At 44.4% G+C, this 26,409-nt stretch overlaps 1 protein-coding gene across 1 annotated transcript in view; it reads left to right on the top strand.

The window, feature by feature from the left end:
* LOC143285593 (uncharacterized) overlaps positions 1–26,409 on the top strand; it is a 148,378-nt gene that overhangs the window by 104,304 nt on the left and 17,665 nt on the right. The window contains exons 36-47 of the mRNA XM_076592986.1: positions 1,327–1,410; positions 3,432–3,599; positions 5,563–5,664; positions 6,585–6,704; positions 8,216–8,431; positions 10,921–11,088; positions 12,081–12,248; positions 13,466–13,549; positions 15,282–15,449; positions 16,519–16,602; positions 20,076–20,243; positions 20,936–21,108. Of these exons, the coding sequence (XP_076449101.1) occupies positions 1,327–1,410; positions 3,432–3,599; positions 5,563–5,664; positions 6,585–6,704; positions 8,216–8,431; positions 10,921–11,088; positions 12,081–12,248; positions 13,466–13,549; positions 15,282–15,449; positions 16,519–16,602; positions 20,076–20,243; positions 20,936–21,108 (1,703 nt within the window). The remainder of the gene's footprint in view (positions 1–1,326; positions 1,411–3,431; positions 3,600–5,562; positions 5,665–6,584; positions 6,705–8,215; positions 8,432–10,920; positions 11,089–12,080; positions 12,249–13,465; positions 13,550–15,281; positions 15,450–16,518; positions 16,603–20,075; positions 20,244–20,935; positions 21,109–26,409) is intronic.

Genomic DNA, 26,409 nt, shown 5'->3' with positions numbered 1-26,409 from the left:
GCTGTGGTGGGGGGGTCTTTAACAGCTTGGTGTGAGAATGGTTTGAGGAGGATTTGTTTGGGTTGGGGTTGGGTTTTGTTTTTTTTTGCAAGAAAGACATCGCCAACCTCAAACAGAAGCTCCAGGAATCGCAGTTGTAGTTGGAGTTGGGGCGGTGGGAAGGAGGAGGGACTGGTGGTCTTTATCAGCAAAGAATAGAATAGAACATGTCTTTATTGCCATGTTTACCAGGGTCATAAGGAATAGGGGTGGGTGGAGGGGGTGGGGGGGATAGTACATAAAAAGGTACAAACATCAATTGAAAATCAAATACAAACATAAATTGAAAATCAGATACAAACACAGGTACATTAGAAGTTTGGACACATATATTTGCATATCAGTATAAGAACTTGGTTTCAGAATGGTTTGGGAGGGGTTTTGTTGTTGTGGTGGTGGTGGTGGTGGTTTTGTGGATGTTTGATTTGTTGGGGGTGGGTTGGAGGGTGGGGGATGTGAGGGGGGTAGTTGTGCTGTTATGTTATTGTTGTGAATTGTGCTGCTGCTTGGATGTGGAGAAACGCACGCATGTTCACACACATGTGCTCTTGTACGCATGCCTATACATGTGCACACACACACACACACAATATGCACACACAGCACATGCACACACACACATGCACGCACGCACACGTACGTCAGAGCATGGATTGGAATTTTTTGTCCTTCAGATTGTATGTGTGATGAGTGTGTGTGTGTGTGTGTGTGTGTGTGTGTATGTTTTGCAGTGATGCATATTTGTGTGAAAAAAAAGTTATAACCACTGACGTTTTTTGCTGCATTCCTTTTGGTTTGTCTGCTTTCTGCTTTCCCTCTCTACATATCTCTCTCCTTGTCTCTGTCTTTCACATCCCGTCTCTCTCTCTCCCCTCTCTCTGTCCATCCAGATATGTCTGTTTGTCTCTCTGTCTTTGTCTGTCTCTTTCTCTGTCTCACCCCTCCTTCTCTCCCCATTTGTCTGTCTGTCTGTCTGTGTCTCCCTCTCTCTCTCTCTCTCTCTCTCTCTCTCCTCCTCCTCCTCCTCTGTCTCTGCCTGTCTCTCTGTCTCTTCCCATCAATCTATCTGACTATCTCTTTCTCAGTCTCTGTATCTCTCTTATTCATGTAGCACTCTGACAACATCTTGCACCACCTCATCCCCACGCCCCCACACCCCTCCAAAAAAAGAGAGAGAAAAAACTTAAAAAGGAAAGCTGCCCCCCACCTTATGTGAGACACCTCAGTGACTGTCTGTTCCCGACCCCCATAACCCTCTCCCCCCTTCCCCTCTCTCCCCTTTTCCAGGCGATGCAGAATGACCAGAAGGCCCGTGAGACAGACAGCCAGTTCCTGGCTTACAAGAATGACCACTGCCACAGCAACCAGGAGGTCAGTTGTTATCGTGGGCTGTTATTGTTTTGTATTATATTGTGTTTTTGTTTGTCGTTGTTGTTGTTTTTCAAAACAGATTTCTCACTGTGTGAAAACAGGCTGCTCTTTCCCAGGGAAAGTGTGTGTCACCACAATGCAACACCACCCATAGATTTTTCTTTTCTTTTTTCTTTCTGCAGTTATATTAGGTTTACAATCAGAATTGTTTTTTCTACAGATTTTTGCCAGGGACTATTCTTTTTGTTGCTGGTTGTTATTCTTTGATGTCTAGTAAGTGCATGTTGCACACAGAACACTGGTTTATTGTCTCATTTGAAAGACTAAATACAGGTCACCACTCTGTGTCTAGTGGAGGGGGGGGGATTAAGACCTTTGTATGCTCACTCCTAGTCAGTTACATTACTTCTAGGTCGCCACTCCACATGTTGGTCCACTCTTTTTCATGATCCCATGCTTTCTTGCATTTTAGAAAAAAAAACTAAAAAGCATGGATATTAAGAGAAAGCGTTTTCGTTCCCCCACCCTCATGCAGTCTCCTGAGAGGTAGAGAAAAAGTACGATTCGAGGGGGCAGAGTCGAATCGAGTGCACAAAATGTAAGAATACAATAAAATCAAGCCGCATGCAACAAAATAAGGCCAAAGGAACATGCTTAATAGCCAAAAAAAAAAAGCATTAGACGAGACAGAGTGTAAACCTGACAAGATGGCGTGGAGAGCCTTTGCCAAAGGAATGATTCAGCGCTTGTAGCTTTTAGAGGCATTTCATTGGCTAAGAGCAGACGGGGTTTCCTTTCACCATTAACCGCGTGAAATATGGCCAAGCAGAGCAAACCAATAGGCCTAGTTTGCATCAGTTTGACATGGTAAGTATATGTATCACCAAACATGGAGTATAATACAAACTCCTCCTTTCTGTGAGAAAATTCATTCAAAATTTGTAGTTGTTTTTTGTCAACAGGGTGGGTTTCTGGTCTTTTCCAGAAACAAATGGAGGAGAAATATAAGAGAAAAAAAGAAGAGAGAATTTGGGGGGCAGTGACAATTATGATCATGATTATGATGATGGCGTCAGCAAAGGTTTCAACAGTGTTGCAACAGATTTCTCTGTGTGAAATTTGGGTTGGTCTCCCTTTTGTCTGTCGGCGTGTTTTACTATCAAAGTGGACTTTTCCACATAATTTTTGACCATGACAACACTTTTGTTGCCATTGGTTCCTTTACATGCGATAAGTGCATGCTGCATACGTGACCTTGGTTCATCGTCTCATCCAAAGGACTAGCATTCAGACCACCACTCAAGGTCTACTGGATGAGGAAGCAGAAATCCTGGTCCATATATGGGGCTGAAACCCCTGGATATTTGTTTCTTCATTGGACCATTGCCACTTGGTGACCCCTGGATATTTGTTTCTTCATTGGACCATTGCCACTTGGTGACCCCTGGATATTTGTTTCTTCATTGGGCCATTGCCACTTGGCGACCCCTGGATATTTGTTTCTTCATTGGACCATTGCCACTTGGTGACCCCTGGATATTTGTTTCTTCATTGGACCATTGCCATTTGGTGACCGTAACATTTTACAAAGCAGTGATGAACTTAAAAAGCAATGAAAAATATACACACAAAAAATGCTCCTTACTTGGAATGAGTCTGATTCCAGTACACCTGAGTTCATCAGAAAGAAACAAACAGAAGGGGAAAAAAATGCACACCAGTGAGAACATAGATAATTATAAACAGGCAGACAGGTTGACACACATGCGTCATGTGATTTCTGTCTTCAGTTCTGCTAGGTTACACAGACATGCGTCATGTTGATTTCTGTCTTCATTTCTGCCAGGTTACACAGACATGCGTCATGTGATTTCTGTCTTCATTTCTGCCAGGTTACACAGACATGCGTCATGTTATTTCTGTCTTCATTTCTGCCAGGTTACACAGACATGCGTCATGTGATTTCTGTCTTCATTTCTGCCAGGTTACACAGACATTCATCATGTAATTTCTCTCTTCAGTTCCAGAGCAAAGAAGAGCGCATCAGGCGACTGGAGTGCGACGTGGAAAGAGGTCAGGGTGACCTGGACAACAAGCTGCGACAGATCTCACAGCTGGAGGATTCCCTGAGTGACGCCCGCAAAGAGCTGGGTCAGACACGGGACCAGAAGGCTGCTGCTGTGGATGAGGTGAGCGGTGCTCTTGGGCAATTCTGGGGCTTGTTCAGTGCTGGGTATTTGTTGTGTTTTTGCGTGTTCATGTGTATGTGTGTGTTGTCTGTGAGCATGTGTTTGTGTGTGTGTGTGTTGTATGTGTTTACAAGTGTGTGTGTTGTTTGTGTACATGCGTTTGTGTGTGTGTGTGTGTTGTATGCGTTTATATGCGTTTATATGTGTGTGTGTTGTATGTGTGCATGCATTTTTGTGTGTGTGTATGGCATATTTCTAGCAGCATGATATTACATTTTGTAAGAAAAGATTTCCCTGTGCGAAATTCAGGCTCCCCCTTCCCCAGGGAGAGCATGTTGCCATGGTAATGCAGCGCCATCATTTTTTGTTTTTGTCTGCAGTTGTACTTGTTTTATTATCATGTATTTTTCTACATAATTTTGCCAGAGACAACCATTTTGTTGCCATTGAATCTTTTATTTCTTCCAAGTCCATGCTGCACTCAGGACCTCATTTCTATCATCTCATCCAAAAGACTATCACCCAGACCATCACTTGAGCGGTCTGGTTTGGGGAGAGGATGGGAGTAAAAATCCCGGTCTGTGCAAGGGATTTGGACCCAAGGACACTCGCTCCCTAGTCGGACGGATTACCACTAGACCACAGCTACCCGTGTGGAATTTGATTGTCATTATTGTTATTGTCATTATCATCATTATTACTGTTATTGATACTCATCTTGCACCTATCTTCAGTCAGATACCAAGCTCCAATTGCTTTACAAACACAGAGTCATTTGCACTACAGGCGGCCTACCTGGGTAGAGCTGACTGATGGCTGCCACTGGGCACTCATCATTCGTTTCCTGTGTCATTCAATCAGATTTCAGACACACACACATACACACTCAGACAGATATGTAACATTTTACATGCATGACCATTTTTTATATTTACCCCGCCATTTAGGCAGCCCTATTATGTTTTCTGGGGTGTGCATGCTGGGTGTGATCTTGTTTCCATAACTCAACAAACATTGACATGGATTACAGGATCTTTAAAATGTGTATTTGATCTTCTGCTTGCATATACACTTGAAGGGGGTTCAGGCACAAGCAGGTCAGCACATATGTTGACCTGGAAGATCAGAAAAATCTCCACCCTTTACCCACCAGGTGCTGTCACCGAAATTCGAACCTGGGACCCTCAGATTGAAAGTCCAACGCTTTAACCACTTGGCTATTGCGCCTGTTGTTGTGCAGATCAAGTGTCTTGAGCAGAGCATAACTACAGGTGAACCTGACAGGTGCTATATGGGTATCCATACAATGATAATGAATACTTGTTGAGTGCTTTCCTCCCATAAAGGGAGCTCAAAGCTCTTTACAAGAAACAAATATACATACACATGCAACAACTTACAAGAAGAAAAAAATAATGCACAGAAGCATAAAACAGATTCAAAGACTACACACATTACATCACTTAATTACACACATACACACACACACACTCACACGCACACACACACACACACACACACGCACACACACACACACACACACACACACACACACACACACATTTTGCATGGCTTATAGCTGAATGTCATTGGAAAGACATGGAAGGTCTATTCATAGGCGTTTTCAAAAAGATGTGTTTTCAGATCAGTTTTAAAAGATTGAATGAACGTTGTGCAGATCAAGCGCCTGGAGCAGAGCACACAGCAGCTAAAGATGAACCTGACAGGTGCTATATAGATATCCATATCAATCAGTCAATGAACATTGTGCAGATCAAGCGCCTGGAGCAGAGCACACAGCAGCTAAACGTGAACCTGACAGGTGCTATATAGATATCCATATCCATCAGTCAATGAACGTTGTGCAGATCAAGCGCCTGGAGCAGGGCATGCAGCAGCTACAGGCGAACCTGACAGGTGCTATATAGATATCCATATCAATCAGTCAATGAACGTTGTGCAGATCAAGCGCCTGGAGCAGGGCATGCAGCAGCTACAGGTGAACCTGACGGCGGCCCACCAGCGCCACAAGACGGACTCTGTTCGCTACGAGGAGCAGGTGTCTGCCCTAGATTAGGTGAGGAAACAATTGAACACTTGAGCTTAGAATGAGCTTAATTTATAATTATGTTATGTGTATGGATATAAATGCTCTTGTGAGTGTGTGTGTGTGTTTGTATGTATGTGTGTGTTTTTGTGTGCTTTCGTGCATGCTTACCTTGCTTAGTTGCATTCACTCACATGTCTGTGTGTGCATAGTTGTAAACGTTGTTTTCAACTCATTCTACCTGTGTATTAGATGAGTGTATGAGTGTGTGTGTGTGTCTGTTTGTGTGGTGGTGTGTATTTATGCGTTTTTCTCTGTGTCTACTGACGGACATATATGTATGTGATTGTATTAAGCTCTGCGCATGTGTGTCTGCTTTGTGGATGAGCGTGTGTGTGTGTCTGTATGTGTGTGTGTGTTCATATGCATACACGCGTTTGTGTACATGCATGTGTGAGTGTGTGTGTGTGTGTGTGTGAACTTACATGTGTGTGTGTGCATGCACATACATGGTTGTGTATGGATGTGTGTGTGTATGTAAGTGTGTGTGCACATACATGAATGGGTGTGTTCATATGTAAGTGTGTGTGTGTGTGTGTTTTGCACAGATGTGTATGTGTGTGTGTGCACATGCTTGTATGGGTGTATGTGTACATGTGTGTGCACACATACATGTGTGTGTGTATGTGTGTGTGTGAATGTACATACATGTATGTGTGTGTGTATGCACACACATGTCTGTATTTGTGTGCATGTGTATTATATGGAAATGTGTGTGTGTTTATGCACATACATATCTGTATTTGTGTATGTATGTGTTTATGTGTGTATGCACATACATGTGTGTATGTATTTGTGTGTGTGTTTATGTGTATATATATACCTATGTGTGTGTATGCATTTATATGTATGTGTGTGTGTGTATGTTCACGGAGCAGCTGGCGCACCACGAGGAGAAGCTGATGCTGATGGAGAAGAACCTGCAGACCACACAGGACGAGCTGAGTCAGAGGGTCACGGAGCTGGTCCGCCTGGAGCACACCAACAGGAAACTAATGGTATGTAGATTAAAGGTTGAAGGTCACAGGACGAGGGTCACCAAGCTGGTCCACCTTGAGCACACCAACAGGAAACTCATGGTACATAGGTTAAAGGTGAAAGGTAACAGGATGAGGGTCACCGAGCTGGTCCGCCTGTAGCACACCAACAGGAAACTTGTGGTACATAGGTTAAAGGTTCAAGGTCACAGGATGAGATCACTGAGCTGGGCCGCCTGGAGCACACCAGCAGGAAACTCGTGGTACATTGGTTAAGGTTCAAGGTCACAGGACAAGCTGAGTCAGAGGGTCACCAGGCTGGTGCGCCTTGAACACACCAACAGGAAACTTGTGGTCGATTATTTCTTTTCAGGGTTAAAGGTCTTGTAGCCTTATATGACCATTTGGGCAGTGAATCTATACCCACTGTGTCTAGGGCTGAGCATAGGAAGGCAGGGCCCAGTCCTCTCCTTCAGCAGTTTTAACCGTCCCCTACGGAAGTCAGGTTTCCATTCACACCTGGGTTGGGTGAGGAAAGTCAGAGTAAGGTGTTTTTCCCCAAGGACATAACTCCCTGCTAAAATGGGGCTTCAAACCCTGATCACTGGTAAAGACTGTATCAGTATCAGTATCAGTAGCTCAAGGAGGCGTCACTGCATTCGGCGTCACTGCATTCGGACAAATCCATATACGCTACACCACATCTGCCAAGCAGATGCCTGACCAGCAGCGCAACCCAACGCGCTTAGTCAGGCCTTGAGAAAGAAAAAGCAACCATGTATATCAGAAGTCCAGCACATAACCAGTTCTGCTGTGGCACTGCCTGACTTCTTATCTATTATTTTTTAACAGTATTTTAGCTCTTTAAATATTTTCTTACTCACTTACAAGGGGTGTCATGACAGAATCAGTTAGGCCTTGTTTACTAATGTCATCAGCTTCTACTGAGGCTTTCAGAAATGTTTCTTTGTTTCTGTTCACAATGATATCAAAATAGTGAAGCTGCTGTATTTTCATGAGAATGTTTACATTGATGTTTACTCTGGTCTCTGAACTTTAACATGCCTTTATTTATTCATGCTTTTGTTTCACAAGTTCACATACGGAAACTGCTATTTCATGTGACTGTTTGTGTTGGTGTTTAGTCAGTACTTTGACGAATAGCATGCCTTTATTTTCCGTTAGGTTATGTTTCTGGTCAGGCATCTGCATAGCAGATGAGGTAGATGTAGCATGTTCATGGATTTGTCCAAACGCAGTGATGCCTCCATGAGCAGCTAAACTGAACTGAGCTTTTATTTTCTTCATACTTTCTTTATACATGTTTACGTACCCCTTCATGAGAGGCCATGCTCTATGTATTATATAAATAAACCATCTCTCTCTCTCTTTCTCTCTTCCCACACCCAACCCTTCATACTTTCTTTATACATGTTCACAAACCTCTTCACAAGAGGCCATGGCCTATGTATATGAACAAACCTTCTCACTCACTCTCTCTTCCTGTGCCCACCCCCACCCCACCCCCTCAGAGTGACATGAAGGTGGCCCAGGAGCGGGCAGGGAGTGTGGAGGAGGAGCTGCGAGAGAAGGCGATGGTGCTGGAGAGGACGCACCGGGACCTGTCCAGCATCCGGGACGAGTTCCACAGCGCGGTGCAGGAGGTGCAGACCTTCAAGCAGCAGGCCCAGAAACTGCGTGTCGAGCTGGACGGCTCCCGGGAGCAGGAGAGGATGCTGACCAACCAGGTGACTGTCACGCCTCCAATAGTAGCATTTTAACCTTGTTCTCTGTACTGTGATTCATAGGGTGCATTTATTTGTTTATGCTTTCATTATGCATGTTCACATAACCCTTCATAAGGGGCCATGACCTATGTTTATCATTAGTAGTAGTAGTAGTATGTGTGTAAGGAAACAAGGAAATATGATAACAAGAGAAGAAAAGTAGAATCAAAAAGAAAAGTAGCTAGGAAATTCTATTGTAAGAGAAGACAAGTACTAATATGCAAACAAGAAAACGCCATTATAGGAGAAGAAAAGTACAAATACACAAGTAATTACGTTAATGAGAGAAGAAACATACATACAAACAAATATGTAACTACTGTGATAAGGGAAGTACAAATGAATATGCAAGGAACTACAGTAACAAGAGAAGAACACACAAGGAACTTCTGTTCATCTTCAGGCTATAGGGTGTTGTTTTTCCCTAGCCTTGATCCCTACGCTTTATGCACAATACATACCTGTGCATAGCATTAGTAACAGAACAGGTGGGGATTTTCTAGCACTTTATAGAATACGCCAGGCAAAAAAAAATGTTACCAATGAAGGAGAAAAAAAAACCATCAGTTGGTGTTGCTAGAAAATCGTTTGAAAAGTGATGAGATGGGTTCAGTATGAATGCAGTCTCAAGAGTGAACAGTTTTGACTTGCATTGGTTTTGGTGATAACTTGCTGTAATAAAAGACTTGCAAAATGATTCAAGATGATATGTAATGTTTCAATAACCAGCGATGCCAAGAACAAATCCAGCATATTGTAAGTTATCATGTTTATCGTGTTGATCTGGGGTCAGTTGTAGTTTTGATGCAGAGTTGGTTACAATGTGTTTGTTCTGTGACATTAACTCACTCCATGCCAAGAGTTTTTGCCCTTGCCAATCCCTGAAAACCCAGGGTTTGTATAGGATGGGGAAAAAATTGTAAAAAAAACAAATAAACACCCAGACAATTGATATTTAGTATATGTATGCAAGGAATGTTGTTCCATATGTGTGCAAAAAATCAAAGTATTTACTCACCATCTTGATGTTGATCGTGGTGTCCATATTTTGTGTATTTTTTAGCATTTTTGCACCCATCAGAAAGGTACACCAACGTGTTCCACATCACATTCTAACACTATTTGAGGAACTGAAGACCTAGTGCATGCAATGAAGTATGAACAGGTGGTGAAGAAAGTTGAAATTCACACATTCAAAAAAAAATTGTCTCTACATAATGAAAATCAAAGAACAAAGAAAAAAACTCAACCAGCTGGGTGTTGACTGGCCAGTCAGCTGACAAACCTGGTATGCCAGTGAAGGGATGTGCAAGAGGGAAAAAGGAAAAATTGTCAGTCCAATCACTGGTGAAAACACTTGCAAAATCGTCCGTTTCCTCAGTGGTTTCGTCGTCTGTGTCTGTCTCTCTGCTGGCACATATTCCTCACTTTCCTCTCCATTGTAAACACTCTCTTCAGCGGCCGAATCTATTTCTAGTTCATTGGGATCTGGTTCAAATTCACTGTCCGAAGAATCAACATGATCTCCTTTGACATCAGAGCCTTCAGTTTGGATCATTTCCAAAGCATCTTCGACGCTGAGTAACATTTCACCTCTCCGACTGTGTCGAACACTTCGCCGTGACGCCATCTTGTCAAACAACTTACAAAGCTGACAGGGGGCACGCTTTGTTATCAACTGCGGTTGAGCTTATCGCGACACACACGCAGCGTGTGTGAATGAAAAGCTGACCAGAGGTGACATAAGATATCACATCTGCTTTTGATTTTCGCATCCGACGCGTCACTCCGACAGCACGACTTTTTAAAATCCAAGTCCGCATATGCGGACATTGGCATCCAACGCTTTCTCCGACGATGTCCGCATATGCGGACAATGGCAGCGAGTGAGTTAACTGGAGGGGCTAGTAAACGACTGCATGGAAATAAGTATTTTTAACTTTTCATTTCAATTTTACATGGACCGAGCGAGATGTGCGTAAATCGGTCCTTTTAACTCATTCTACCCCATAGCAACATGAATGCTACAACTCCACTGGACCAGCACTGCATGAGACCACTGCAGTAAAAAAAAAAAAAAAAAAAACAACAGGGTGGTTCACTAAAATAACGAAAATCAATGGGGAATTGTTGATGTAATTTGTCGAACAAAGCTTCATTTTCATGCTTCTGGAATCCATAAACGGTTAAGTTTAGAATTTCAACTTTACCAAGAATAAACAAAATTAGAATAGTGTGTTTGTAGGAGAATACTCGTACCTGGTCCACAGGAGAAGTGATCAAGTGGGCAAGACACTCTCCACTATAATCAAATTCTAGCCCAGGTAGTCAGGACAGCAGCTGCCTTCTCTGCTGTTCTGATGGTCATTGTTGGACATGACTGACTATCATTCACATACATAAATGATAATGGTACTAATAATGATCCTAACACCTGTACCTGTGGTCAGGTGTCACAGCAGGACCAGGTGTTGGACCAGCTGCAGACGGAGCTGCGTGCGGAGCGTGGCCGGCACCAGGAGACAGGCAAACAGCTGCAGACCAGCAGGAAGACCTGCATCTCTCTGGAGGAGGACGTCACCGCATACCAGAGGCAGCTCCGCGAATACGCTGACAAGGTGAGGCTGTCTGATACATGCTGTGCGGCAGAGACTGTGCGCTTGCATTTCAGGTGCAGTTTCTTAAAGACGCGTTGCTGCGTTTGGACAAATCCATATATACGCTACGCCTTATCTGCTAGGCGTTCGCCTGATAACAGCTTAACCAACTCACTGCACTAGTCAGGCCTGAGTGCATGCTTGTGTATTTGTTTATCTATCAGAATGGATTTCTTCTACAGAAGTTTGCCAGGTGACAACACTTATGTTGCCATAGGTTCTTTTTTCTGTGCTCCAAGTGTGTGCTACACATGGAACCTTCAGTTTAATGTTTCATCTGAATGACTAAATGCTCAGTCAGACTTTGGAGAAAGGGCGAGGCCGGGATTCAAACCCAGACCCTCACAGACACTGTACTGGCAGAGAAGCATCTGAACCATTATGCCACCGGAATAATGTTGCCTTCTCTCTGAGGTGGTATACAGGTGATGTCATGTTGACTCCTTGATGCAGCAAATGACATGATGCCTTGTCTCTGAGGTGGTGTACAGGTAATGTCATGTTGACTTCTTGATGCAGTGAATGACACGATGCCTTGTCTCTGACATGGTGTACAGGTGATGTCATGTTGACTCCTTGATGCAGCAAATGACATGATGCCTTGTCTCTGAGGTGGTATACAGGTAATGTCATGTTGACTCCTTGATGCAGCAAATGACATGATGCCTTGTCTCTGAGGTGGTATACAGGTAATGTCATGTTGACTCCTTGATGCAGCAAATGACATGTTGCCTTGTCTCTGAGGTGGTGTACAGGTAATGTCATGTTGACTCCTCGATGCAGCGAATGACTCGATGCCTTGTCTCTGAGGTGGTGTACAGGTAATGTCATGTTGACTCCTCGATGCAGCAGATGACATGTTGCCTTGTCTCTGAGGTGGTATACAGGTAATGTCATGTTGACTCCTTGATGCAGCGAATGACACGATGCCTTGTCTCTGACATGGTGTACAGGTGAAGAGTCGTGACGACTCCATGGTGCGGCAGCGTGCGGAGCATGACGAGCTGCAGAAGACGGTGCGGGGCCTGAGGGAGGAGGTGGGCGACAGGGAGGGGCAGCTCAGGTCAGCCCATGTGGAGCTGCAGGGCTGCAAGAAACAGCTGCAGCAACAGGCACAGGAGGTGGGCTGTGTGTGGCGGGCATGGTGTGTTGTTTTGCATTGTGTTGTATCGCAATTTATTGCATTGTGCGTTGTTTGGCTTTGTAGTGTATTGTATTTCATTGCATTGTATTGCATTGCATTGGTTTGCATTGCATTGGTTTGCGTTCTATTTTTATTGCATAGTATTACATTGCATTATTTTGCATTGTATTGTGTATTGTATTCTGTCACTCTTTTGTCACAGCAAATGTCTTCGGGTGAAATTTGGGCTGCTCTCCCCAAGGAGAGCACGTCCCTACAGTGCAGTGCCACCCCTCCTTTCTTTTTGCCATCTGCCTGCAAGTGTTGTTGAGTTGGGTTTTTTTTTGGGGTGGGGGGGGTATTTTTTTGCTGCCCCATCATCTGCATTGTTTCAGTGGCATTACTCCCACACCGCTCATTTAGATTCCCCCATACATGGCCACACCCGGGTTCATCCGTCACAGTTCCAGCGTCGGCAGTCTGCAGGGCCTGCAAGTGTATTTGTTTGTCCATTAAAGTGGAATCCTCTACAAAATTTTGCCAGGGACAACCCTTTTTTTTTTGCCATGGGTTCTTGTGCATACGACATGTGGGACTTGGGTTTATCTTCTCATCTGAATGACTGGCGTCCAGACCAGCAGTCAAGGTCTAGTGGAGGGGGAGAAAATGCTGTCGAGTGTTGGATTCGATCCCATAACCCCAGATTCTCTCGCTTCCTGGGTAGAAACATCATCACTAGGCCACCATCACACCATGCTCAGGTGGTCATGGAAGAAAAGCTTGCCTTTGTTTGGTCACATGTTTCAATGATTTGACACGAACAGTAGATTGTGTTGCTTTTTAAAACACAGGTTTGGGTGGAAGAATTATTTACTGTTGTTTGGCCACGGATTCCAATGATGCATTATAAACAGCTTGTGTATTGTTTTCCTGACATAGATTTTAGTTGGGGGGGGGAAGCTAAAAGTGTGTGGACACATGTTCAGTGATGTGACAGGATCTGTGTGTGTGTGTGTGTGTGTGTGCATGTGTATGTGTGTGTGTGTGTGTGTATGTGTGTGCTTGCATGTTTGTCTGTGTATGTGTGTGTATGTGTGCTTGCATGTTTGTGTGTGTTTGTGTGTGTGTGTGTGTGTGTGTGCTTGCATGTTTGTCTGTGTATGTGTGTGTGTATATGTGTATGTGTGTGTGTGTGTGTGTGTGTGCGTGTTGCAGATGGCCAAGAATGAAGACATGCTGGCCCACATGAGGTCTGACCAGGAGCGACTGCAAGAACAGTTCAGAAAGAGTCAGGCTGAGGTAGGAAGTATTGGACAGCTTTCTCTTCTTCCTTATTTCCATCCCTTGCAGTCTAGTGGTGACAGTGATCATGGAAGCAACAACAGCAGCAGCAACAGCAGTTGTAGTTGTAATGGTGGTAGTGGTGGTGGTAGCAGACCAGTAGCTGTAATAGTAGTAGTAGTAAGAATGAGTAAAAGAAGCCGTTATATTAATCAAGTATTGTAATGACAAGGAAAACGGTTTCAACCACCACACAGCATCCTTCTGTTGCCATGGGTTCTTTTACAGGCATTGAGGGCATGTTGTGAAAATGACTTCAGTTTATCGTCTCATCCAAATGACAAAGCATCAGATCACCACTCAAAGTCCAGTGAAGAAGAGAGTAGAATCCCTGGTCCAGAAACAGAACTCAAACCCACAGTCACTCACATAACCACAAAGCCACCGCTCCACTTTGAAGACGTAGTGCCTGTAGCTGCAAGTGTGTGGTGTGGAGCAAGATGATTCACCTATGTAGAAGAAATTTCCCAACTCCGAATCAATTGTGCATTTCAGTGGTCAATGGTTTTCGCCACCTTCTTCAGCACTGCTGGCGCAGGAATGTTTTGGGTGGTTGTTATGATGTGGTTGAACTGAGTTCACAGCTGCATATTATGATTTTTTTTTTAAGCAAAACCTGTTATGGAAACATGTTTCTTAATATACATATTATATGTGTGGGTGTGGAGGGGAGGGTGATAAGGGATGTGTGTGGAAATGAAGCCGCTGTCGTGTGTTACTTGTTTGTATGTATTTTGCTTTATATTTGTAGCTTTTTGATACCTTTAGCCCAACCTTTGTCATATTGTGTGTGTGAGAGAGAGAGAGACAGACAGACAGACAGACAGACAGACAGAGAGACAGACAGAGACAGAGAGAGTACCGGACTTGGCTATGGGCTGAGATATTGTGTGGGGTGAGTGAGGAGCCTATGGCTGCACATTTAATTTCCAAATGGATGAATAAAGATGTATTGCAATAATGTCGCACAACCAGACGTCCAAGTGTGGTATTGCAGTTGACTGTCATGAATTGGCGGGAGTTCAGGCCAATGTCACAAGATACAAGATACGACTTTAACTGTCCATAAACATGGACATGTGTCTTTCAGCTGCACATATGATATAAAAACATTTACACACATTACATGTGGAGTGATGGCCTAGAGGTAACGCGTCCGCCTAGGAAGCAAGAGAATCTGAGCGCGCTGGTTCAAATCACGGATCGATCAGCCGCCGATATTTTCTCCCCCTCCACTAGACCTTGAGTGGTGGTCTGGACGCTAGTCATTCGGATGAGACGATAAATCGAGGTCCCGTGTGCAGCATGCACTTAGCGCACGTAAAAGAACCCACAGCAACAAAAGGGTTGTTCCTGGCAAAATTCTGCAGAAAAATCCACTTCGATAGGAAAAACAAATAAAACTGCACGCAAGAAAAAATACAAAAAAATGGGTGGCACTGTAGTGTAGCGACGCGCTCTCCCTGGGGAGAGCAGCCCGAATTTCACACAGAGAAATCTGTTGTGATAAAAAGAAATACAAATACAAATACAAATTAAAAAAAAGCACGTTGGGTTATGCTGCTGGTCAGGCATCTGCCTAGCAGATGTGGTGTAGTGTATGTGGATTTGTTGAACGCAGCAACGCCTCCTTGAGTAACTGAAACTGTACCGAGGGACTTGCTTCACATGTCTTTCTCCCTGTGGTCAGCTGATGGAGTCAGAGCACATGAACCATGAGCTGCGCGTGCAGCTGACCACAGTTCAAGGTCACCACAAGGAGACCATGGAGCAGCTGTCGGAGAGGTCGCGGCAACTGGCCGCCCTCAAGGCTGACCTCACTCGTCTGCATCAACAGAATGCCGCCTTGAGGGATGAGGTGGGTGGGGGTGTGGTGTGGGAAGGTGGGGGAGAAAGAATGTTGAGATGAGTGAGTGTGCATGTTTGTGTGTTTGTGTGTGTGCAGCAAGGCAAAGTGTTGATGTGTGTGGGTGTGTGTGTTACAGGTTGTTGGTATTGTGTGTGTGGCAAGGGAAGGTCTTGGTGTGTGTGTGTGCATGTGTCTGTGTATGTACATGTTGGTGTGTTTGAGTGAGGAGGGTTAGGTATAGGAGAGGTATGTGTGGTGTGATTGTTGTTTGTTTCAAAATAGCATTTCTACTGAGTTTGTACCTTTTTTCCTCCTGCTCCTCATTCATGCCACACGTATTGTTAGATGCGCTTAGAGGCGACAGGGTAGGTGCTTTAGAAATTCACATTATTAGTAGTATCATCATCTGGACATCTGATAAGTTACAAAAATCAGGGGCCCCAAGGACGCTTACCATAATTATGTGAGGTTCCAGACTACCTCCAGAGGGTCACTCTGGTTCTGCACACTCCAGTCACACCCTCATTGCAGCACACAGAGGCGGGCATACCTTCTTGTTATTGTTGTCTACGTTTATCTTGGGCCAAGAAGTGGGGAAGGGAAACAACTTTTCTTTGAAGTAGATGATCCTCTTGTCATGTTGAAGCTCCACACCATGATTTTCACTCTTCTTCCGTGTTAATTCTTGGAAAATTTATGTCCCAAGGACTGGCTCGGTAAACACGCACTGCGTCTTTTCTGTTTTCAAGGCGTCAGAGATGCATGTTTATGCATGTCTGAAGCCATTATTATTATTATTATTGAAGGCTTGGTTTTCAAGTGGATGAATAGGTAAACAGGTGTGAATGATCGGTGTGAATGATCAGTAAACACATGTGAATGATCAGTAAACAGGTATGAATAAATGGTAAACAGGTGTGAATGATCGGTAAACAGGTGTGAATGAACAATAAACAGGTGTGAATGATCAGTAAACAGGTGTGAATGAACGGTAAACAGGTGTGAATGAACGGTAAACAGTAAACAGGTGTGAATGATCGGTAAACAGGCGTGACTGATTGGAATGATCGGTAAACAGGTGCAGCTGTATGAAGAGAAGGTGCGAAAACTGCAGCTGGAACTGAAGAACATGCAGGAACTGAACAAGACGACAGAGGAGGAGGTGAGTGTTGTATTGTGTTGTGTTGTGTTGTGTGGTATTGTGTTGTGTTGTATGGATACCCATACACATGTGTTGTGTTTACGCATGCTCAGATTCAAACTCTCAGCTGTTGGCTGCCGTTCTTTCTCTGTCTCTGGACCTAGCAGTTGGAATGAACTTCCTCTTTCGCTTCATCAAGTCTCCACACTCAGCTCTTTCAAGTCTGGCCTTAAAACCCACCTCTTCCCAAAATAGCCTCCCTTCCCTGCCTCTTCCTTATCTTCAGTTTCTCCAGTTTTAGAGTTATGCATGCGTGTGAATGACTGGTGCAAAAGCGCTTTGATTTGCCTATGCACAAGATTCAGAGCTATATAAATACCATTATTATTATTATTATGGTATTGTGTTTTGTTGTGTTGTGTTGTATGGATTTGTGTTGTATGGTATTGTGTTCTATTTTATTGTATTGTGTTGTACAGTATTGTGTAGCATGTTGTGTTGTGTGGTATTGTATTGTATTGTGTTGTACAGTATTGTGTTGTATTGACAGGGGTTGGTGTCTCTGTGTGGGTGTGTGTGTGTAACTGCGTCACTTTGAGGGAACAAACACTTGACAGAGGTTGGTGTCTGTGTGTGTGTGTGTGTGTGTGTGTGTAGCTGCGTCACTTTGAGGGAACAAACACTTGACAGAGGTTGGTGTCTCTGTGTGTGTGTCTGTGTGTGTGTGTGTGTGTAGCTGCGTCACTTTGAGGGAACAAACACTTGACAGGGGTTGGCGTGTGTGTGTGTGTGTGTGTAGCTGCGTCACTTTGAGGGAACAAACACTTGACAGAGGTTGGTGTCTCTGTGTGTGTGTCTGTGTGTGTGTGTGTGTAGCTGCGTCACTTTGAGGGAACAAACACTTGACAGAGGTTGGCGTGTGTGTGTGTGCGTGTGTAGCTGCGTCAGTTTGAGGGAACAAACACTTGACAGAGGTTGGTGTCTGTGTGTGTGTGTGTGTGTGTGTGTAGCTGCGTCACTCTGAGGGAACAAACACTTGACAGAGGTTGGCGTCTGTGTGTGTGTGTGTGTTTAGCTGTGTCACTTTGAGGGAACAAACACTTGACAGAGGTTGACGTCTGTGCGTGTGTGTGTGTGTGTGTGTGTGTGTGTGTGTGTGTGTGTAGCTGCATCACTTTGAGGGAACAAACACTTGACAGAGGTTGACGTCTGTGTGTGTAGCTGCGTCACTTTGAGGGAACAAACACTTGACAGAGGTTGACGTCTGTGTGTGTAGCTGCATCACTTTGAGGGAACAAACACTTGACAGTGGTTGGCGTCTGTGTGTGTAGCTGCATCACTTTGAGGGAACAAACACTTGACAGTGGTTGGTGTGTGTGTGTGTGCATGTAGCTGTGTCACTTTGAGGGAACAAACACTTGACAGGGGTTGGTGTCTGTGTCTGTGTGTGTGTGTGTGTGTAGCTGTGTCACTTTGAGGGAACAAACACTTGACAGAGGTTGACGTCTGTGTGTGTGTGTAGCTGTGTCACTTTGAGGGAACAAACAGTTGACAGAGGTTGACGTCTGTGTGTGTGTGTGTGTGCGTGTAGCTGTGTCACTTTGAGGGAATAAACACTTGACACGGTTGACGTCATTGTGTGTGTGTAGCTGCGTCACTTTGAGGGAACAAATACTTGACAGTGGTTGGCGTCTGTGTGTGTGTGTGTGTGTAGCAGTGTCACTTTGAGGGAACAAACACTTGACAGTGGTTGGTGTCTGTGTGTGTGTGTAGCTGTGTCACTTTGAGGGAATAAACACTTGACACGGTTGACGTCATTGTGTGTGTGTAGCTGCGTCACTTTGAGGGAGCAAATACTTGACAGAGGTTGGTGTGTGTGTGTGTGTGTGCGTGTAGCTGTGTCACTTTGAGTGAACAAACACTTGACAGGGGTTGGTGTCTGTGTGTGTGTGTGTAGCTGTGTCACTTTGAGTGAACAAACACATGACAGGGGTTGACGTCTGTGTGTGTAGCTGCGTCACTTTGAGGGAACAAACACTTGACAGAGGTTGACGTCTGTGTGTGTGTGTGTGTGTGTGTGTAGCTGTGTCACTTTGAGGGAACAAACACTTGACAGGGGTTGGCGTCTGTGTGTGTGTGTGTGTGTAGCTGTGTCACTTTGAGGGAACAAACACTTGACAGAGGTTGGTGTCTGTGTGTGTGTGTGTGTGTGTAGTTGTGTCACTTTGAGGGAACAAACACTTGACAGGGGTTGGCGTCTGTGTGTGTGTGTGTGTAGCTGTGTCACTTTGAGGGAACAAACATTTGACAGAGGTTGGTGTCTGTGTGTGTGTGTGTGTGTGTGTAGCTGTGTCACTTTGAGGGAACAAACACTTGACAGGGGTTGGCGTCTGTGTGTGTGTGTGTGTAGCTGTGTCACTTTGAGGGAACAAACATTTGACAGAGGTTGGTGTCTCTGTGTGTGTGTGTGTGTGTGTGTGTGTAGCTGTGTCACTTTGAGGGAACAAACATTTGACAGAGGTTGGTGTCTCTGTGTGTGTGTGTGTGTGTGTGTAGCTGTGTCACTTTGAGGGAACAAACACTTGACAGGGGTTGGCGTCTGTGTGTGTGTGTGTGTGTGTGTAGCTGTGTCACTTTGAGGGAACAAACACTTGACAGGGGTTGGCGTCTGTGTGTGTGTGTGTGTAGCTGTGTCACTTTGAGGGAACAAACATTTGACAGAGGTTGGTGTCTCTGTGTGTGTGTGTGTGTGTGTGTGTGTGTAGCTGTGTCACTTTGAGGGAACAAACATTTGACAGAGGTTGGTGTCTGTGTGTGTGTCTGTGTGTGTAGCTGTGTCACTTTGAGGGAACAAACACTTGACAGTGGTTGGCGTCTGTGTGTGTGTGTGTGTAGCTGTGTCACTTTGAGGGAACAAACACTTGACAGAGGTTGACGTCTGTGTGTGTGTGTGTGTGTGTAGCTGCGTCACTTTGAGGGAACAAACACTGACAGAGGTTGGTGTCTCTGTGTGTGTGTGTAGCTGTGTCACTTTGAGGGAACAAACACTTGACAAGGGTTGGCGTCTATGTCTGTGTGTGTAGCTGCGTCACTTTGAGTGAACAAACACTTGACAGTGGTTGGTGTCTCTGTGTGTGTGTGTGTAGCTGTGTCACTTTGAGGGAACAAACACTTGACACGGTTGACGTCATTGTGTGTGTAGCTGCGTCACTTTGAGTGAACAAACACTTGACAGGGGTTGGTGTCTGTGTGTGTGTGTAGCTGCGTCACTTTGAGTGAACAAACACTTGACAGGGGTTGGTGTCTGTGTGTGTGTGTAGCTGCGTCACTTTGAGTGAACAAACACTTGACAGGGGTTGGTGTCTGTGTGTGCGTGTAGCTGCGTCACTTTGAGGGAACAAACACTTGACAGAGGTTGGCGTCTGTGTGTGTGTGTAGCTGCGTCACTTTGAGGGAACAAACACTTGACACGGTTGACGTCATTGTGTGTGTAGCTGCGTCACTTTGAGGAGCGCTACAGCAGCCTGCAGGTGGACCTGGTGAGCAGCCAGGAGAAGCAGAAGGAGATGCTGGAGGACCTGCGCTCCAAGGAGGAGGAGACAACTCTGGTCCGCAAGGAGCTGGGCGTCCTGCAGGAGAAGCTACGCAACTCCATGGATGACGTGAGTGTGGTGTCACTGGCTGCTGGTGTGTGTGTCTGAGGGTGTTTGTGTGTGTGTGTATGTGTGTGTGTGTGCGTGTGTGTGTTTGAGGGTGTGGGTGGGTGAGAGTAGGTGTGTGTTATGAGTGTGTAGGTAGGTGGGTTGATGGGGGTGTTACATGTGTGTGTGTGGGTGAGTTGGAGTGTTATGTGTGGGTATGGGTCTGTGTGTGTGTGTGCGAGTGTTGATGTGTGTGTGTATTCAGGTGGATGGGTGGTGTGCATGTGTGTGTGGGGGGGCGAGTGGTAGGTAGGGGGTCCAGGTGGGTGTGTTTGTGTGTGTGTGTGTATAAGGGGAGGTTGGGAAGGTGTGGGTGATCTGGATGTGTGTCAGCTGAAAATGAGTGGGAGTGCTCATGCAAGCATGCACACACACATGCACATGCAGACAGGCATGAATGTATACCTGCAAACACCATAGCACACCACTCCGTAACACACACACACACACACACACACACACACACACACACACACACACACACATACACACACACACACATACACGCACACACTTACACGCACACACACACTCACACACACACACACGCACTCTCTCTCTCTCTCACCACACTCTCACACTTTTTTTCCCCCATAAACTCATCATCTTCATGGTACATAAGTCCATTTTTCCTTCTTCTGTTCATTCTGCAGACAAACAAAATGCACGGTGAGCTGGAGCAGCAGCGCCACAACAACCGCAGCGCCAACGAGGAGATCCAGGGCCTGAAGATCTCTCTGGAGGAATCTCGGGCCAACGGAGATCGCCTGCACCACGAGAGTGAATTGGTGGTGCAGAATGTCAACACCTGGGTGCAGGAGCAGAAGTGAGTGGTCCACTGTGCTGTGCTGTGCTGTGCTGTGCTGTGCTGTGAGGTGATGTGATGTGCTGTGCTGTGCTGGGTTGGGTTGGGTTGGGTTGTGCTGGGTTGGGTTGGGTTGGGTTGTGCTGTGTTGGATTGGGTTGTGATGTGCTGGGTTGGGTTGGGTTGTGCTGGGTTGGGTTGGGTTGTACTGGGTTGGGTTGGGTTGAGTTGAGTCAGGTTGTGCTGGGTTGGGTTGTGCTGTGCTGGGTTGGGTTGTGCTGTGCTGGGTTGGGTTGGGTTTGGTTGTGCTGTGTTGGGTTGGGTTGAGTTGGGTTTGGTTGTGCTGGGTTGTGTTGGGTTGGGTTGGGTTGTGCTGTGTTGGGTTGGGTTGGGTTTGGTTGTGCTGTGTTGCGTTGGGTTGTGCTGGGTTGGGTTGGGTTGTGCTGTGTTAGGTTGGGTTGTGCTGTGTTGTGCTGTGCTGTGTTGGATTGGGTTGGGTTGTGTTTTATTATATTGCATTGTATTGTGTTGTAACATATTGCATTGTGCTAGGTTAGGTTGTATTGGGTTGGGTTGTATTGTGGTATTGGGTTGGGTTGGGTTGGGTTATATTGTGTTGTGCTCTGTTGTATTGTGCCGTGTTGTATTGTGCTTTATTGTGTTGTATTGTGCTGTATGTTATGTGTTGTGCTTTATTGTATTGTATTGTGCTGCATTGTGTTTTATTGTATCGTGTTGTACTGCATGATATTGCATTATAATATGTTCCATTGAGTATACTGAGTTACATTGTATTGTCCGTTATTGTGTTGTGTTGTATTGCATTGTGTTGTATTGCAATATGTGTTATTGTGTTTTATTGTATTGCATTGTGTTGTATTGCTTTGTGTGGTATTGTATTGCGTTGCATGGTCATTGTAATGCTTTGTGTTGCATTGTATGGCACAGTATTGTATTGCATTGTATTGTATCCCTTTTTTGTCACAACAGATGTTTCTGTGTGTGATGGTTGGGCTGCTGTTGTATAAAATTTGATTAAGGACACACCATTCTCCACCTGTGTGAGTCAAAAGCATTAATCCAGTGACCAGCTAATCCCTACACTGCCCTGATAATGATAATCCCTCACAGCTCACATCAGCCGTGTTTTGGGCTCCCAGGGTGTTAAATGTTGCCTGCCTGCTTGGCTCTGGCCCCAAAGGTTTCTGTCCCAAGGGGGCAGATCCCGTCAGAGTGGAGCAGACATTGGCAAAGATTAACAGCTGTGGTGTGCGCTGCAGTTTTGACATTGACACAGCTACTTTGCAGGTGTCACATGTGCTACAGTGGAAAACTGGTTGCACTGACAAAGTTTCTTTTTAAAGTTTTGTGCTGCAGTGGAAATCTATTCACACTGACACAACTTCTTTACAGACAGTTGTGTAGTGTGCTACAGTTGACACTTCTTTTTTTCTTTTTTTTTCTTTTTTTTAAACTGACTCAGCTTCTTTACCGTTGCCTTTGCGTGCCACAGTGGACAGGTTTTACACTAAACACAGCTTGTTTTCAGTTGTGTAGTGAGTGTGCTACAGTTCGTTGGTTTTTCAGTGCTCCATTTCTGTTTGCACCAGTGTTTGATTTAGGAGGTGTGGGTGCTTACTAAGTGACAGTCATGTTGTTTGATGATGACTATCTGGATCGGCGCTTCCGGAAAACAGTTGATGATGATGAATGGCTGGACTGGCGGTTCCTGAAAATGTAAATCTGTTTTCGTGTGCTCTGTTTATACGTGTCTGGCTGCCTGAAGATTTAAAACTGATTTCTTGTGCTCTGTTTATAAGTGTCTGGCTGCCTGAAGATGTAAATCTGTTTTCTTGTGCTCTGTTTATACGTGTCTGGCTGCCTGAAGATGTAAATCTGTTTTCTTGTGCTCTGTTTATAAGTGTCTGGCTGCCTGAAGATGTAAATCTGTTTTCTTGTGCTCTGTTTATGTTTGTCTGTTTGTGTCTGACTTCCTGAAAATGTAAATCTGTTTTCTTGTGCTCTGTTTATAAGTGTCTGGCTGCCTGAAGATGTAAATCTGATTTCTTGTGCTCTGTTTATACGTGTCTGACTTCCTGAAGATGTAAATCTGTTTTCTTGTGCTCTGTTTATACGTGTCTGACTTCCTGAAGATGTAAATCTGTTTTCTTGTGCTCTGTTTATACGTGTCTGACTTCCTGAAGATGTAAATCTGTTTTCTTGTGCTCTGTTTATACGTGTCTGGCTGCCTGAAGATGTAAATCTGATTTCTTGTGCTCTGTTTATACGTGTCTGGCTGCCTGAAGATGTAAATCTGTTTTCTTGTGCTCTGTTTATACATGTCTGGCTTGCTGAAAATGTAAGTCTGTTTTCTGTGCTCTGTTTATACGTGTCTGGCTTGCTGAAAATGTAAGTCTGTTTTCTTGTGCTCTGTTTATGTCTATGTTTGTCTGTCTGCCCCCTTCTCTGTGATTCTTTCAGTGTTTTGAAACTTTTGCAAGGAGCTGCTGTGTTACAATCCGGTGTGCATCTTATACAAAGGTTTAGTGTCAAAATTATTGATATTTTTGGAGAGAGAGAGGATGCTGCATGTTTGTTGATCATTCCTACATATGTTTCATCCACAGGATTTACCTTAAACACCAAGATGAAATACATAAGTACTGCTTCTCTTTCTTGTACCATTTGACTTACGTGATTTCTGTCTGTTTCTTTTTCTTTATTTAAAAACAACAACTTTGGGGTAGCAATGCAACTTTGGCATGTAATATAACAACCCTTGCAAGTGTTGGTGTTTTGGGGTTTTTTGTTTGTTTTTTTTATTTCATCTTTCCTTGTCTGCAAACACTAAGTGCTTGTATGTGTTTCTGAGATGTTGCTGGATCTTTGTGAGATATGGGTTGTTGGTCAGACTTTTACATCTGCATCTGGTGAATTGTCAGTCTAATTTTTGAGAAGAGCTGCACGACCCTTTAGTTTCCATATCAGTTTTTTTGGGTTTTTTTTTGGTTTATCTGGTACTGCATGAGTTTTTATATTTTAATCTTTTTTTAAAAGATTATTATTTGTGTGTGTGTGTGCGTGCGTGTGTGTGTGTGTGTGTTGTTCTGATCACCATTTATGAGTGAGTAAATGTGTATAGGTTATGTGGAATACACATGTTACACTGTGTCAGTGTGAGATGTGTCTCAGTCATGTTTGACCATGGATGATGATGCATCCTATCTGTCATTTTGGCTGGCTAACTCAGCTATAGCAGCGTCACTTGTGACTGTGCTGACCTATGTGAATACATGTCTTAAACAAAATTTGCATGCAGAAAAGGTGGTGGTTTGGGGGGTGGAGGGAGAGGGGGGGGGGCAGAAGGGTAAGGGGTAGAGGTGTGGGGGGCTACACAGATGTTTTGTAAGGGGTGTGGTATAAAGCAGGATGGGAGAACAGATGCTGCTTTCTTTCCTCCAGATGGGAGGCGGGGGGGGTGGGGGGGGGGTTGATGGGGGGGAGCTTTGTACCCACATAGACCAGGGCCATGGTGGAGCTCAATGTAAGTGTGTGTGTGTGTGTGTGTGTGCGTGACTTAAACCTGACTGAATGACACAGAAAATGTATGATGAGTGCCCAGTGGCAGCAGTCAGTTGGCTCTACCCAGGTAGGCAGCCTGTTGTGAAAATGATCCCGAGTTTGTAAAGCGCTTAGAGCTTGGTCTCTGACCGAGGATAGATGCTATGTGAGTATCCATATCATTCAATCAAAGCACAGTGGTCAGTCTGACCACGACAGGTGTGGATTGTGGAACTGGTCACTTGAAGTGTGGAGTGGTGGCTCCGTAGGAATATGTCTGACTGGGAAGCATGTGTCCATTTGTTGGAGCCCTGTACACAGACCAGGATTTTTGCTCCCCTCCCCCACCCCGCCTTCCATACCACCAGACCTTGAGTGGCAGTGTGGGTGCTAGTCTTTCAGAGAGACAATTAACCCATGATACCAGAAGACACATTGATTGCTTTTGAAAGTGGATTTTCTTTGTACATCTTAGCTGTACCCTTGATACCAGAAGACACATTGATTGCTTTTGAAAGTGGATTTTCTTTGTACATCTTAGCTGTACCCATGATACCAGAAGACACATTGATTGCTTTTGAAAGTGGATTTTCTTTTGTACATCTTAGCTGTACCCTTGATACCAGAAGACAAACTGATTGCTTTTGAAAGTGGATTTTCTTTTGTACATCTTAGCTGTACCCTTGATACCAGAAGACACATTGATTGCTTTTGAAAGTGGATTTTCTTTGTACATCTTAGCTGTACCCATGATACCAGAAGACACATTGATTGCTTTTGAAAGTGGATTTTCTTTGTACATCTTAGCTGTTTGAAGGCGATTAATATCACCAGTTTCTGAAGGCTGCACTGTCCTGTAGAGCATCATGTTTCATCTGGTTGTGGTGCTTGTTGAATATCAAATGATTACAGAACGGTTGTGGTTACTTTTTTCTTTGTTTCAACACACAGCAAAAAGAATTAATCTCGTATACATAAACAAATGGAACAGTCCAAGTTTTCTCCTTTTCCCCCTCCTGTGACTGTCATTTTGGGACATGGGAAATAATCATGATGACCCTCACTAACACAGCACCCTACAGTTATGCTAGAAGAAACAGTGTTGTGTTTTGTTTTGTAACTATATGACAACATAAGTTGTGATACTGGACATGATTGGTGATTTCTGTGATGGTTAGCTACTTTTTGATTGGCTGTGGTGGTTTGAAGGAACACATATTTTCACACACGCACGCACACACGCACGCTCGCACACCTGCTCTTAGCAATATATGCAACTACGCATGCAAGGATGTGCACACAAAGATGGACAAGCATGCATTAGAATTATGTAATAAAGTGTACACATATACAACAGCAAACATTCAAACAAACAGACAAATATAAATCTAATCAATACAGCAATAAAATGATCATCAGGATGATGGATTTAAATCACAGTTTAATTGTATCTTGATCTTACTGATACCAGCTGTTGAAAGATTTAGTTGTACCTTTTTTTCTGTTGTTAATGTTGGCATGAAAATGAAACAAATTGTAAACAGGAGTGCAGGATGGCATTGCAAGAAGCATGCCTATTTGGTTGGTGTTTCAAACTTGATGAGTAATTCGTGTGTCAAGAACATTCAAAAAATGGGGAAAGACAATTTTTTGGTACAAAGCTTGATACTCCAAGGCTAACTATTAACCAGTCAAGAATCATTTACTGAAGGCTCTGACATTCTAAACATCTTTTATTCTTACACTGATATGAAATGGTCT

This window comes from Babylonia areolata, chromosome 9 (genome assembly GCF_041734735.1).
Source record: "Babylonia areolata isolate BAREFJ2019XMU chromosome 9, ASM4173473v1, whole genome shotgun sequence".
NCBI classification, from domain to species: Eukaryota; Metazoa; Mollusca; class Gastropoda; order Neogastropoda; family Buccinidae; genus Babylonia; species Babylonia areolata.
The sequence above is the reverse complement of the archived record's forward strand: the minus strand, read 5'-3'. Positions and strand labels throughout refer to the sequence as shown.